Genomic DNA, 15270 nt, shown 5'->3' with positions numbered 1-15270 from the left:
ACTGGGTGAAAACGGTCAAGTTAGAGAATTTGTCTATGCAGCACCGGAACAGACATTTAACACTGCACTTACACTGAGGAAAGTATTTTTCTAAAGTGCTTCCACCCCCTAGTTGCAGCCTGCTACATAAAGACCTTTTCTTCTGATGCTCATGTTTAAATGGTAGTGAAGGGGGGTGGTAAGTGTGAGGACCAAAGGAAAAGCACAACTGCCCCACCCCCTTTTGGCTGGGCTGCTTTCACTTTTGTGATACAACAACTTTAAATACAATTTTATAATTTATCTCTTTATCTGCAAATGAATATATTTTTCTATGCAATGGATTTTTTTAAGAAAATACACACTTGCCAACTGTTTTGAAAATGATCATTGCTCTGGTCACAGATAAGTATAGACCTGGAAGATATACAGTCTAATCTGTCAGCCTGTGGGTTTTTAGACTTTTTGCAGGATTGGTCACCCAACACTGAATCAGGAGAGATTGCGAACAATCCCAGTTCATTTAACCCCAATATTGTGAAGGCAGATTTTTAAAGCAGATTAATAAATCTATGGATATAGATGATACTCCAGTAAACACGTCTCTCCAAGATTCTCTCTTTCAGGATCAACAGAAACAATTCAGTGTATTTCTGGTACATGTGATAAATGAGTTTGTCAAAAGAGTGAAAGCACCTGGACAAATACCAGATTAAATACCAGACTTCACTGTATGTAATCTCTTCAGGATGATGTTTCCAAGTAGTTTTCATTGCTAAATGTGGTTGCAACCATGGATAATATCTTGGCTACGACCATTTATTTTAAGAAACTTTAGATTTCCTTGGGTACAGCTCTTAAGTCTGGTGTAGCTGTAGCCTCAATTTCCAGGACACTCAGGGCTAGATTTACTAAGCTGCGGGTTTGAAAAAGTGGGGATGTTGCCTATAGCAACCAATCAGATTCTAGCTTTCATTTATTTAGTACCTTCTACAAAATGATAGCTAGAATCTGATTGGTTGCTATAGGCAACATCCCCACTTTTTCAAACCCGCAGCTTAGTAAATCTAGCCCTTAGACTATGGATTGTACATTGCAAAGGAATGTGAAAGAGAAAGCTAATAGACAAAATGTAATGAAAAATCTTGACATAATTCAAAAAGGTATTAAAGTTCTTTGAGAAGCTTAAGTGGATACAATTTGTCTTTCAGCAACAAGTATGGCTTTAGCTGTGGTTGCGTCCGTGTGGAGTGGACCCACAATGAAAGAGTTGTTTGACCACATTACCTTTAAAGTTACTTTTCTCTTTGGAGATAAATTTGATTTGATGCTTCAGAAGATTACTGGAGTTAAATCACATTGATTGCCTCAAGTCAGAAGAGCAAAGTCTTTCCCTCTATGCAACAAGACAACGCTTCAAAGGAGCACTGAGTTATTGCCTAGGAAAGCAGTATTTTCTTCAATATAGTAGCAATCCTTTCAAACAGCGTTCTTCCCTTTAGAGGTAGAGAAGGTAGACCAGGGCCAAAAGGCCTCACAATTACTCTTTCCTGATTCAACCGCCACCAATCCTAGAGGGTGTCAGGATTTCAAACATACCTCGGTTTTATTATCAGTGCAAGAATTCCAGAATGAAAGGAATGGATGCCCTGATGATTCAGTGGAACTTCCAGAAGACATAGGTGTTATGCTTTTTTCAGAAAAATCTGAAAAAAGTAATAACAATTCTTTCATTCTGGCCTTATCGTCCATGGTTTCCAGAAGTTTGGGAAATGCCCTTCAGCAAACTTGGCTTCGGTCACTCTGGCCAGATCTTATGCACCAGGCAGCAATTCTGAATCCAAATGCCCTCTCTTTGACGGTATGTAATTTGAGTGGTCATTTCTTAAACTGAAGGGATTTTCTGACAAGTTTGTAGATGTGCTTCTCAGTTCCCTGAAGATTATCTTAGAAAAGGGCGTTGCTCTTAATATACTGAAGGTTCAAGTGTCTGCTCTTAATTTTTTCCTGGACAGCAAATTAGTATCTAACAATCTTATTTACATATTATTTCAAGCAGTAAAGAGATTTAGACCCTGTATCAAGCCTTTGGTGGCTCCTTGGACTTTTAATATAGTTCTAAATGCTCTAATAACTAGTCCCTGAACTTCCACAGGATATTCCACTCAAGTGGCTTGCATTTAAAGTACTGGTAGGAATCATGTTTGCCCACCGAATGGGTGAAGTGCATGCACTGTGGTAAAGAATCTTTTCTGAACATATATATGGATAAAGCAGTGTTAAAAAACTACCTTAGGTAGACAATTAGGTTTCATTTCTGTTTCATATAAATCAGGTAATCATCATCATCATCATCTTCATTGATTTTTCTAATTTATATAAGCACATATATAATTTATAAAGAATCTATTCAAAGTATAGTTAGATGCTAATTTGCTGTCCAGGAAACTTTTAGGAGCAGTCACTCTAAGTATATTAAGGATGCATTCTATGTGCCTGATTCATCACGGCACCTATTCTGAGCACCATCCGCACTTAGTATTAAATGCACGTCTTTCGGCTTTGCATACTCCCATATTCACCAAGATACGTGCGCTATTAAATTTGGGTCTAGGTCTGCTGTGCTCTACTACACAAGACACCGCAGGATACATCCAATACCTATGTGGATTATAAATTTGCATAAGACCACTCAGAAAAAAATAAAACTTATTAATTGAATGTCACCTGGTAATACTATAGGCATTGGTGATAAAACAGTTAAACAAAAAAAAGTGTTTTTTTAATTTTATTTTTTGTCATTAAAAACATTTATTAGGATGACATTAATGTCTGCTGACCATAAAATAAATGTTTACACTTGCTTGCAATTGCAGAGACATGCTCTAGCATGCATACAATACTGACATCACTACTGATCTATATCCAGCTTAGACTAGCCCTATAGCTGGATATAGATATGGCAGAAAAACAAGTAAGTTTGAGATGCCTAGAGCTGGATTAGGACGTGACTGTGTACACTTGAATTTGGCACACTGTGACAGGATGGACCTCCTATGCCACCCTTGGTGTATCCAGTCCTCTTTATTCAGTGTGCTTCTCTGTATTCACTCATCAAAGGAATATGTAAAACAAATATAAAACAAACATAGTGCAACCTGTTTTTGCCATATAATGATTAAAGGAATAATACTCTCCTTTAAGGCCCGTGTGTAGATATAATAATCAAAACACCTCGTGAAGAAGAATTCCTAAAAATCCCCTTAAGGGTGTACACTTACTAAAACAAGTAATTTTTACAGCAGAAAGATCACAACAGACATCATATTTCCTTGTATGCCCTTGTGGTCTAATGATACAATGTAGACACCTCGTGCAGAGAAATAAAAAACAACTCTTCTTTTGCCCCTTAAGGGTATACACTCACTAGAACCAAATGATAATCAGGCACATCACGAAGTATCTAGATCTTCCTTTCTGATCCCGATATAAACCATCCGATTGTACTTGTCCGTTTAAAAAAATAAAAGAAAAGAGCAATGCTCCATAGTGTAAAATCCTCAGACACTTTATTGTAAACATATAACAACGAGGCCGTCATAAACAAATGACTCCTCACATATATTCTTCCTAAAAACAAGCTCCTACAACGAGGATAGGTGGCCTCTTACCCCTTTCCGGAAATCAGTGAGCGTGATGTTATATCACTCAGCATGGAGTGTCCCGGGCGAAACCCCTGCGATAACCGACTCCCAGAGGAGTAGAGTCTTCACACTATACGAATCCCCGTTGGAGCGTCTGACGTCACTCACTGCCGACGCGTTTCGATTCAGAAATCTCCCAGGTATAGGGGTTTACATCTAGCAATGTGAGGAGTCATTTGTTTATGACGGCCTCGTTGTTATATGTTTACAATAAAGTGTCTGAGGATTTTACACTATGGAGCATTGCTCTTTTCTTTTATTTTTTTAAACGGACAAGTACAATCGGATGGTTTATATCGGGATCAGAAAGGAAGATCTAGATACTTCGTGATGTGCCTGATTATCATTTGGTTCTAGTGAGTGTATACCCTTAAGGGGCAAAAGAAGAGTTGTTTTTTATTTCTCTGCACGAGGTGTCTACATTGTATCATTAGACCACAAGGGCATACAAGGAAATATGATGTCTGTTGTGATCTTTCTGCTGTAAAAATTACTTGTTTTAGTAAGTGTACACCCTTAAGGGGATTTTTAGGAATTCTTCTTCACGAGGTGTTTTGATTATTATATCTACACACGGGCCTTAAAGGAGAGTTTTATTCCTTTAATCATTATATGGCAAAAACAGGTTGCACTATGTTTGTTTTATATTTGTTTTACATATTCCTTTGATGAGTGAATACAGAGAAGCACACTGAATAAAGAGGACTGGATACACCAAGGATATGAAAATTACCAGAAATTGAAAATATATGGACATTTAATTCTATTTATAATAGTATCTGGATTGTTCACCAATAGCGCCATTTCTGTTCACAATTTTGTTTAGATTATATTTTGTATAGGCACGTTGAGGGGATTGTGCACTGTGATTTGAAAGGCTGCAATTGGATAGATTGCGCGGAGTATCTGAATATTGTATTGTGTCTCCTATGCCACCCTGTCTGTGTTGCTGGGGACCGACTGGGGTTGCCTTGCCTCCGTCCCCTTTCTTTATCCCAATTTCTCCCCTCTATATGCAGTAGAAGGGGCTTATGCTGCCACCACTAGGCTCCTTCTACCTGTGCCTAATACAATTGCATTATTATTGTATTTGAGAATAGTGGCTGGATACCCTTGACATGTTTTGGGCTGCAGTTTACATAAGTTTGTATACTTTGCAAATCTTGGTTCTGATCATCTTCCTAAACCTAATGTACCTACAAACCTGTGTCGCTGAAATACAATGTAAGATCTGTCTAACATCATGGTTTCATTGTGAAATCTGGTGATCTGTTGCTCTATTATTTTTTGCTTTTGTTTTTATGGTGATCAGCCTTCTTATTTTCCCAGTCGAGTCTAGTGATGTTATGTCACCCATAATATTTAAATGTTCTGCTTTTAAATAAGTGTAAGGGGAGCAGGGGCGGGCTGGACCGGGGGCAGGGGGGCAGCGGGCACCCGGGCCGCTCAGTCTAACGGCTGTTTGGATTTTAGCCATGTGCAGTGAACTACATATATAATTTTTGCCCTAATAGTATGCTTAATTGTTTAATTACTATTTTATGAAAATTTATTTAACACTCTAATTTAGGGTTGGGTAGGAATATCCGATGGTGGAAATACTGACGGTTCCCCCTGCCCTGATGCCAACCACCCCTAGGCTGGTCAGCAAGGGGCTGGATTCCCTAGGGAGTGAGTTGGGGCCCACAAAACAATGCAGCCCCTCCCTAGCGGTACCCAGCGTCATGCTGAGAGCACTATGGCTCTTCCCACAACCCTGAGAACAGTGTCGATATTTTCTCCATGTCAGTATTTACAGTATTTACACTGTTGGGATTTTCGTGTCAGTGTTATTTCTGTTGGTATTTTCAATGTCGAAAATATGACTACCACCACTAATTTAGTAAATTGTTTTTGCAGCATGAAGTGCCAAAGGAAAATGGTTTACCTGTTGGTCTCTTCCCTCCTCCCAACCTAGCTCTGTCATACGACCCATATGGACAGTATTGTCACTCGAATCGGAATGTTGTGAGGTATATCCCTGATCAATGCTGCTTAACAGAGCAACAGTGAACAAATCCCTGGTGTGCCCAGCAATGAATGGATATTTTGAGAGGGAGAGTGTTACAGGGCTGCATAACACTTTATAAGCGCTAGTTATGTCTACGGGGTGTGTGGCCACACCTCAATTTTGACCTCAAGCCCCCTATAATATGTGTCCCAATTTTGTCCTCAGATAAGTTGGGAAGTATGGGCATCTGTTTAATGTAGAGTATTATGAAGGTGATAGGTCCAATTTACGTACACCACAAAGGTTTTATGTGCAGATTCACTTCTATAAAAACCTGCTGTCATATGCAAGGAAATTTAACTGTGACAGATCATCTTTCAACATGGCTCGTGCTAAAATCACAAAATATAAATAAGTTAGAGATGATCATATTGGATTCCTTGAAAGCCGACGTTGGGGATCCGAGAGTGAAACAGAGTCTTAACTTGTATCTCAAAACATGGCAAAACATAAATTCCAGCAATTTGATTTTGAAAAACACACGCTGTGTGTGTGTGTGTGTGTGTGTGTGTGTGTATATGTGTGTGTATATATATATATATATATATATATATATATATATTGTCCTCCTTCATTTTCTTCAATGCCATTTTAGAACAGACAGCGTGTAGGGAGGATGTTAGCTGCGGTGCTTTACTCATAACATAGCGTTGAGGGTGAACCAGGGATATAGTATAGTGGTAGAATCCAGTCATTATTGTAAAGCAGTTCTGTAGAGAATAGTCAGCTACAATAGATTGTTGATCAATTTCTTTTAATTCCAATCTAAAACAGACTATGCATAGACTAGTGGCTACTGGTTGTTGTTGTTATTGCATATATATATATATATATATATATATATAGATATATATTAGTACTAGACAGTATATACAGACTGATTTTGATAGATATCATTCTGAACTAGTATATTTATTTCTTTAAAGAAAAACAGTGTGGTTTTGCTGTCAGACGCTTAGCAGCAGAATCTAAAAAACAAACCGATTTCTTTCTTTTAAACTTGAAAGTTTTTCTAGTGAAAGTAATCTTACGTGGGGTAGTGACAGCTGAAATAATTTTGAAAAAAACTGGGTGTTTGCGTGTGAGATTTGGCAGCAGTTGCACACCGCAAAAAAATGGCTATGTATTATCATATTATAATATTTTCTATTTTTCAATACTTGTCTATTTTGGAAGGGTCATTCAGTGAAATATAAATTTAAAACAGACTGTTTGTGTGTGAGGGTCAGCAGCAAATACACACCCCGAGAAAAGTAATCAGAGCAGCACAATCAACAGATAAAATATAAAACTACAGTAATGTGTGGGGCAGTGTCACAAAATTTGTAAGATAACATTCCTTCCTTTCCCTATATCACAGAAAAGTCATGTGGAAATGCTCCATCTGTGGAAAATGCAGTTATTCAAGGGGAAAAGACAGACTTCAATAATGGTGAAAATGCAATCTATCAGTGTAAAAATGACTTCACTTTTGCTGGAGGCAGCATAGCAGAATGCATAGAAGGAAAATGGTTGAATATTCCAACTTGCATCAGTAAGTATTGATTTTAGACAATGTAAAAAATGTAATTTGCACACATAAAATTCACATAAAGTCATTTTAAATGTATGGTAAATATGTATATTGCATTTATCGATAGGCAAATGATGTTAATTTACTTACAATGCCTGTAAATTATATACTCTTAAGTGGATTTCTAAAGTAGCAAAAACTAAAAATATCTAGCTTGCATAATTTCCCTTAATGAACTCTGTAATATTTCTCACCTGTACATATATACTAGAAATCTGTATAGTTATAAAGATTTTTTAACATTTTGCTAAAACAGTAAACAGAGTAATGGAGTTTTTCAAGCTACAACACATGGAAACAGAATGCAAATATGCTGAAAGCAAAATAAATTGAAATCAACAAAAAATTCAAACTATTCCACAGAATATTTGCCTCTTTCTGAATTATGTGCAATTTCACGTTTCAGCCAGCAGAATTTGACCTCAAATGGTCCATGTGGAATTCCCCCTACCATTTTTATTCCACCTGAAATTCTCCTATTGTCCTATTATTATTGTTGTACCTGACATTCTCATTTGTTATACCTCAACTACAACACATATCAGAATGAATTTACACTGTTGTCCCAGTAAAGTTATAGGTTATAAATTCCTCAAAATGCAGAATGAAAATTTACAAATACAGCACACTATTGTGCATCAAGGAAAGGAACTTGAAGATTGTGTATCTAAAATTCTCATTTCTAGTAAAAAATGATGTGCAACTTTAAAACTCGTATTTGTAGGAACTTTTGCACCAATTTTACTTTTCTCTAGTTCTGGGTAATGTAAGTATTAATTTCAGAATTTAAAACTACAGTGATTTTATTATTACAGATAAATAATTTTATGTAATATTATTGTGTTGATGACCAATGAAGCCCGCAAACTATTAAAATCAATATATAATATAATTGCATAAAAAGTTTGTATTAGTCTGTTATGAGTGCTGTTAGTATTAAATAAAATAATTTTGAAAAAAACTGGGTGTTTGCATGTGAGATTTGGCAGCAGTTGCCCACCGCAAAAAATGGCTATATATTATCATATTCTAATCTTTTCTATTTTTCAATACTTGTCTATTGTGGAAGGGTCATTCAGTGAAATATAAATCTACCTTGCTCATAAAAAGCACTTTTTTAAAAGTAGTAAAACGAGTTGATTTGAAAGCTTTACTCTTGGCTCCCGGTGAATACTCTAACCAACGATAAGCACATAGTACATAAATAGATTAAGGTGCAGACCACCTATGTCTATATTAACTGTATTAATTAACTATGTTAATTCTACCACTGTCCATCCATTGAACGCTGCCTGTTTCTGGTGCATAAGTGTCTATGAGGGATTCTCCGTTCCGTTCTTTCTTGATTATGAAGTAGATCAGAGAGTAGAGGTATCAAAGAAATCCCCTTTTAATGAAGGTACTTATGATCTGTGGAAGTCAAATAATTAGATGAAATAAACCAAATTGAATAATATTGTTTTACCGTGCGATTGCGATTAATATGCCACGTGTTATGATGCAATTGCACGGATTCATAACACACACATTTACATTCACACTTACACTTGTAAATAATGCACATTTATTAAGGTCCCACTCCACATTTATTTATTAGTAAAATGTATAAGATTGTTTATACATAAATGATAATATATTAAGAGTATCTAAGGCTCAGGATATAGGAGATTTATCATGTTTAGTGTCATTTTGAACTGCACATTACCATCTCTAATCCGCTACTTTCGTCTTTGCAATCGCTTCCTGCGATCAATAGTTATGGAAGATAAAAGATTGAATGATCAAAATGACATTGTGTCAGGGTTTCCCAAACCCAGTCCTCAGGTCTCCCTAACAGTGCAGGTTTTCTGGATCACATGTGACATAATTAGGACCACATGTGGATCTGTTACAATGTGTCTCAAGCAAGGAGATATGGAAAACCTGCACTGTAAGGGAGCCCTGAGGACTTTGTTTGGGAAAACCTGTATTGTGTTTTAAGTTTGTTTAGAACTGGTTTGGCTCAGTTTCCTTGAGAAGCACATGTATTCAGCAGTTGTGGGTGGGGTGGTGACTTGTTATTAGAGGTATCCTCTGAACTGACCTATGATCAGCAGACAACTGGAATATCATTAACCCTGAGCCAATGAGGACCCCTAGAAATAATGCTTGTTTTTATAGTGACCACCACAGTGTGGCAAAGCTTATTCTTGTGGGCTGCAGTTGGACTTAACATCCAACTCTAAGGTCTATATATCAATAGAAATAAATAAATACCTAGCATCATCATCATCACTATTTATTTTGTATAGTGCCACTGATTCCGGAGCGTTGATGAGAACTCATTCACATCAGTCTCTGCCCCATTGGCGCTTAGTCTAAATTCCATAACATACACACACATACACACAGAGACTAGGGTCAATTTTTTATTTTATTTGATAGCAGACAATTAATCTACTAGTATGTTTTTGGAGTGTGGGACGAAACCGGAACACCCGGAGGAAACTCACGCAAACACAGGGAGAACATACAAACTCCACACAGATAAGGCCATGGTCGGGAATTGAACTCATGACCCCAGCGCTGGGAGGCAGAAGTGCTAACCACTTAGCCACCGTGCTGTGTTTGAGGGCGAATTTGTCACGAACACGCTCCCATCTGCCGTGACTTTGGGGTGTTCGCTGTATGAGGTCACACACGATTTCAGCCCGCAGTCTCTCTTAACCTATCACACAGGTTATAGACCTATGGAATCGCCCCCAAACACAGCGCTCTCACACCCCAGACACTTCAGGTTCTGCCACCACCTATTGAAAATGGGAAATAGGACCCCAATAGGCCCCTAGCACTGGCAAAAACTGACGTTCTCCATGATTTTACCGATTTTTTTTTTTTTTTCATACTTATTAAATCCCCTATATAAAGTTTTAGGAGGATTCACTTGAAGATGATGAAATATGATTGCATAACACAATTTGGTTTTGGATATACAGGAAGATTGGCCATATGAGTGTTTGGAACAAAGATAAAGCTTACCCGGGTTCACATGATAAATGAGCCAGCTCATTATTCATTTGGAGGTTTTATGTTTTATTTATTGATCTTATTTTATGCATTGTATTATTTGCCTATACTAGTGTGTTGAATATGTGTCAATATATGTGATTTTTTATTTTAATAAATCAAGACATACAATTTTTTACTCCAACTCAGTATTCTTGTGTCTCTTACCCTCTTAAAAGTTAAGAGACTGTTTGTTTGCACTGGGCCTGGAGAATGGTCAGTGAGGCCAGAAAGGTCTCTGCCACACAAAAGACTTGATAGATATGTGCTTAAGTGTTTTAGGTGTGGTATGCCAGGACATGTTGTGGCTTATTGTCTGGATATGCAAGAACCCATGCAATGTAATGATGTCACAGAATGTCGGTCTTTGCCAGGGTTAGTCTGCACTGTTTTACCTCTGGCAGAGCCAGAAAAACAAATATATGTAGTTCACATGGAGGGCAACCAGATAGAGGCATTGTTAGGAAGTGTAATTACCCTTGTAAAAGCAGAATTAAATCCTCCTCAAAATGGCAGCAAACAACTGTTGGGGTAACTTGTATACATGGAGACACCTGGCACTATGTTACTGTCAAGGTGAATATCAAGACCTCTTGTGGATCATCTACTGTTAAAGTTAGTTTGGACTGTTCCTTGGTGCGTGATGTTACAATTTGAAGTTATGGGAATCCTGTATGGCCTCAGGTGTGTAGGGTAAAGAGTCACATGTTGACACTGAAGGTCCACTGGTAGTGGGGGTGTTTTATGAACTCACTGAGCTGTTTCCATTTTCTAGTATGGCTGGGGAAATAATGAGTAATGAGGACCAAAACAAAGCACTTCCTATGTGGGCAGGTGAAGCTATAGACAGAGCTGAACGTATGCCTAACCTTGAGGTGAAGAAAGAACTGTTTGCATCAGAACAGTTAAGATACCCCACTCAAAGCCAGAGAAATGTGATAGTCATTGATTGGAAGACAGTTGTCAGGAATCCCAATATGAAGACCACTGAGAGAGCGTAAGTGGAACAAAGTGGTTTATTAATAACTAGGGATGTGCACCGGCGACTTTTAAGGTCTCGTGTTTTGTGTTTTGGATCTGCATTTTCGCGATATTTTGGGTTCGGATTTGTTTCGCAAAACACCTGCCGAAAGGTTTTGGTGCGGATTTAAGGTTTTGGATTTGGATTTTTTTTTTAAAAAAACTAAAAAGTGTAAAAATCAAGTTTTTGGGCTTATTTTCACTCCTACGCTATTATTAACCACAATAACATTCAATAACAATCATTTCCACTAATTTAAAGGCTATTCTGAACACCTAACACCTCACAATATTTTTTTTTTTTAGTACAAAAAAATGCAACGAGGTATCTTTCTGGACTGCGTAGAGGAGTGTTCCCCACAATATAATTAAAAACCCATCAACTGGTCTGAATTACACCCAAAAATAGTATCTGGACTGCGTAGAGTAGTGGGCACTGGGCACCACAATAAAATATATAGAAAACCTTCAACAGGTCTAAATTACACCCAAAAAAATAGTATCTGGGCTGCGTAGAGGACTGGCCACTGGCCACCACAATATAATATATAGAAAACCTTCAACAGGTCTGCATTACACCCAAAAATAGTATCTGGACTGCGTAGAGTAGTGGGCACTGGGCACCACAATAAAAAATATAGAGAAAACCTTCAACAGGTCTGAATTACACCCAAAAATAGTATCTGGACTGCGTAGAGGACTGGCCACTGGCCACCACAATATAATATATAGAAAACCTTCAACAGGTCTGAATTACACCCAAAAATAGTATCTGGACTGCGTAGAGTAGTGGGCACTGGGCACCACAATAAAATATATAGAGAAAACCTTCAACAGGTCTGAATTACACCCAAAAATAGTATCTGGACTGTGTAGAGTAGTGGGCACTGGCCACCACAATAAAATATATAGAGAAAACCTTCAACAGGTCTGAATTACACCCAAAAATAGTATCTGGACTGCGTAGAGGACTGGCCACTGGCCACCACAATATAATATATAGAAAACCTACAACAGGTCTGCATTACACTGCACATACGGCTGCTCCTCCATCCTCTCCATTATATACATGTTGTAGTTTCAGCGTGTCAAAACCTCTTGTTTTTGATAATGACAGTGCATTTAGAATATTTTTTAATTTGCCCCACAACACTGAATGTACTTTATCTATGATACGCATCTATCTTTCTTGACTGCGTAGTGTGGTGGCCCCGGTACACAATTTGGTACCGAGGCCACAATATAATTAAAAAACCCTCCACGGGACAGAATTCCACCAAAAAAGGGTATGGACTGCGTAGTGTGGTATGCCCGGAACACAATTTTTTACAGCGCCAACAATATAATTAAAAAATTGGGCATCAACTGTTACCGTTGTTCCATATCTGATACACCTAAATATGGACTGCACAGTGGAGTGGCCCCGGTAGTAAACGTTGTGAGGAAGCAACCTCCTTCGCAGCTCACTGACCAGGTTACCCGCTGCACTAAAAACTCTTTCCGAGTACACACTGGAGGGGGGACAACTCAGGTAAAATAGAGCCAGTTTTGTACAGGGGCTTCCAAACTGGCTTTTTTTCCTGCCAGTAACAATATGGACTGTCTGACATGTCTACTTGGATGGTGTCAGCAAAGTAATCCTCCACCATTTTTTCAATTGGGACAGCATCCAATGCAGCGACAGTAGACATGTCTGCAATGGTTGCCAGGTCCTTCAGTCCGGACCAGATGTTATCAGCATCCCCGCCAGCGCCTCTTTTAGGAAAACTGAGCCATAGATGTGGAAGAAAATGAGGGTTTCCTATGTCGTAGGTGGCTGTGTAGGCTTGAATGGTCTTTTGATGCTCCTCCACCCTCTGCAGCATATAGAGGGTGGAGTTCTAGCACGTCACTACCTCTTGTTAATTTAGATTGCAAGGCTTGTAAATACTTTGAAGATAAAAAAAAAGCAGGCTGCACAAACTGTGGAGCTAGAAAGTTAAATTAAATAGACCACATTTTTTTGGTGGCTAGTATCTATGCCCTCCCCCCCCCCCCCCACCCTACACTTGTAGTTGAATATAAAAAAAGCAGCCTGCATAGACTGTAGAACTAGAAATTCAAATATACATAGAAATAGACAAAGGCAGTTTGGTATCTGTCTGCATCAGATCCCCTCTCCACTAGGAGTAAAATAGAAAACTATTCAGCCGTTATATAATCTAGAATATCTATAGAAATTGAGAAAGGCAATTTGGTATCTGTCTGCATCATAATCATCAACATCCTCCTCAGCGCCAGCTACATCAATATCCTCCTCCCGGTGTACAACATTCACACCTTCATTAGCCAAATCTGTAACTGGACTGTGGATGATCCTTCCAGCATATGCAGAGGGCGTGCTGCAAATGGTGGAAGGAGCCACCACTTCCCGTACAGTGATGGGAAGGTCAGGTTTCGCAACCACCAACACCCTTGGACTCGCCTTGGGGATTTGTGATAATTTCTCTTTAGAAGGCCGAGTTGTTTGCTGTTTTGTTGCTGACACCATAACTCTCTTCAATTTTTTGTAGGGGGGAAGGAGGAGGAGGGCTAAGATCCATGGGTGAAGCTGAACCACTAGTCATGAACACGGGCCAGGGCCTAAGCCGTTCCTTGCCACTCCGTGTCGTAAATGGCATATTGGCAACTTTACGTTTCTCCGCAGATGATTTTAAGTTTCTCTTTTTGCTACTTTTACTTAACTTGGGCTTTTTGGATTTTACATGCCCTGTACTAGGAGATTGGGCATCGGGCTTGGAAGACGACATTGATGGCATTTCATCGTCTATGTCATGACTAGTGGCAGCAGCTTCAGCATTAGGAGGAAGTGGGTCTTGATCTTTCCCTACTTTATCCTCCAAATTTTTGGTCTCCATTATATGTAGCACAAGATACTGCAGAATGTGTGAACTTGGTAATATTGCAGTACCAATGGACTTATACTGCTGGATTGGTTTTGCAAATTTGGTTATAATTATTTTATTTTATTTTTTTTATTTTTTTATAACTTTTTTTTTATTTTTTAAAAACTTGGGAATAATGGGGAAATAACTATGCCCTTAGAAGCACAGAGCACAGGACACAGCACCACTGGACTAATCAGGACACAGCACAGGACCCAGCAGCACCACTGAACTCAGAAGGACAGAGCACAGGACACAGCACCACTGGACTGAAGTGAACAGGACACAGCACAGGACCCAGCAGCACCACTGAACTCAGAAGGACAGACAACAGGACACAGCACAGGACCCAGCAGCACCACTGAACTCAGAAGGACAGAGCACAGGACACAGCACCACTGGACTGAGCACAGCACAGCACAGAACTGAACAGCACGAGATATAGCAGGACAGAGGACCACCTAACACACCCTCCCTCTACCCTGATCAATGCCCGAGTGAAGATGGCGGCGACTAGCGGGGAATTTATAGGATCCGAGTATCGCGAGATCCGACAACGGGATTATGAGTCAGAGCCTCGGTTTCAGATTTGAATTTGGTGCCAATACCCGGATCTGTCTCGGATCCGACTCGGATCGGCAACGTTCGGGTGGGCTCGGATTTCAGAAATCCGAGTGTGCTCATCTCTATTAATAACACACGTACACTGGTCTAGGATGCAATAAAGGATGCAATAAATGGTAAGGCAACAAATGCAGCATGGTATGGCAGTTATTGCATGGATAACTCAGGAAGCCACAGATGCAGAGAATGGTCAATAGTAATATAGTTCAAAGAGTCAGTGCTGAGAAGCTGGATGACAAGGTCTGGTGGAGAGGCTGGAGAAGCAGGATAAGCCACGGATGCCAGGATACCTGGATAACTCAAGAGGCACGAGGCACAGGATGAACCATGGATGACAGGAGTCCAGGTTAC

At 39.1% G+C, this 15270-nt stretch overlaps 1 protein-coding gene across 2 annotated transcripts in view; it reads left to right on the top strand.

Annotated features, from left to right (window-relative positions):
- Positions 1-15270, top strand: part of LOC142099297 (complement factor H-like) — a 359733-nt gene that overhangs the window by 259629 nt on the left and 84834 nt on the right. For both annotated transcript variants that reach the window (XM_075182616.1, XM_075182615.1), the window contains one exon: positions 7094-7267. In XM_075182616.1, coding sequence (XP_075038717.1) covers positions 7094-7267 — 174 coding nt within the window. The remainder of the gene's footprint in view (positions 1-7093; positions 7268-15270) is intronic.

Source organism: Mixophyes fleayi, chromosome 8, assembly GCF_038048845.1.
Source record: "Mixophyes fleayi isolate aMixFle1 chromosome 8, aMixFle1.hap1, whole genome shotgun sequence".
NCBI classification, from domain to species: Eukaryota; Metazoa; Chordata; class Amphibia; order Anura; family Limnodynastidae; genus Mixophyes; species Mixophyes fleayi.
Note: the sequence above shows the minus strand (reverse complement) of the source record. Positions and strands in the feature narration are given on the sequence as shown.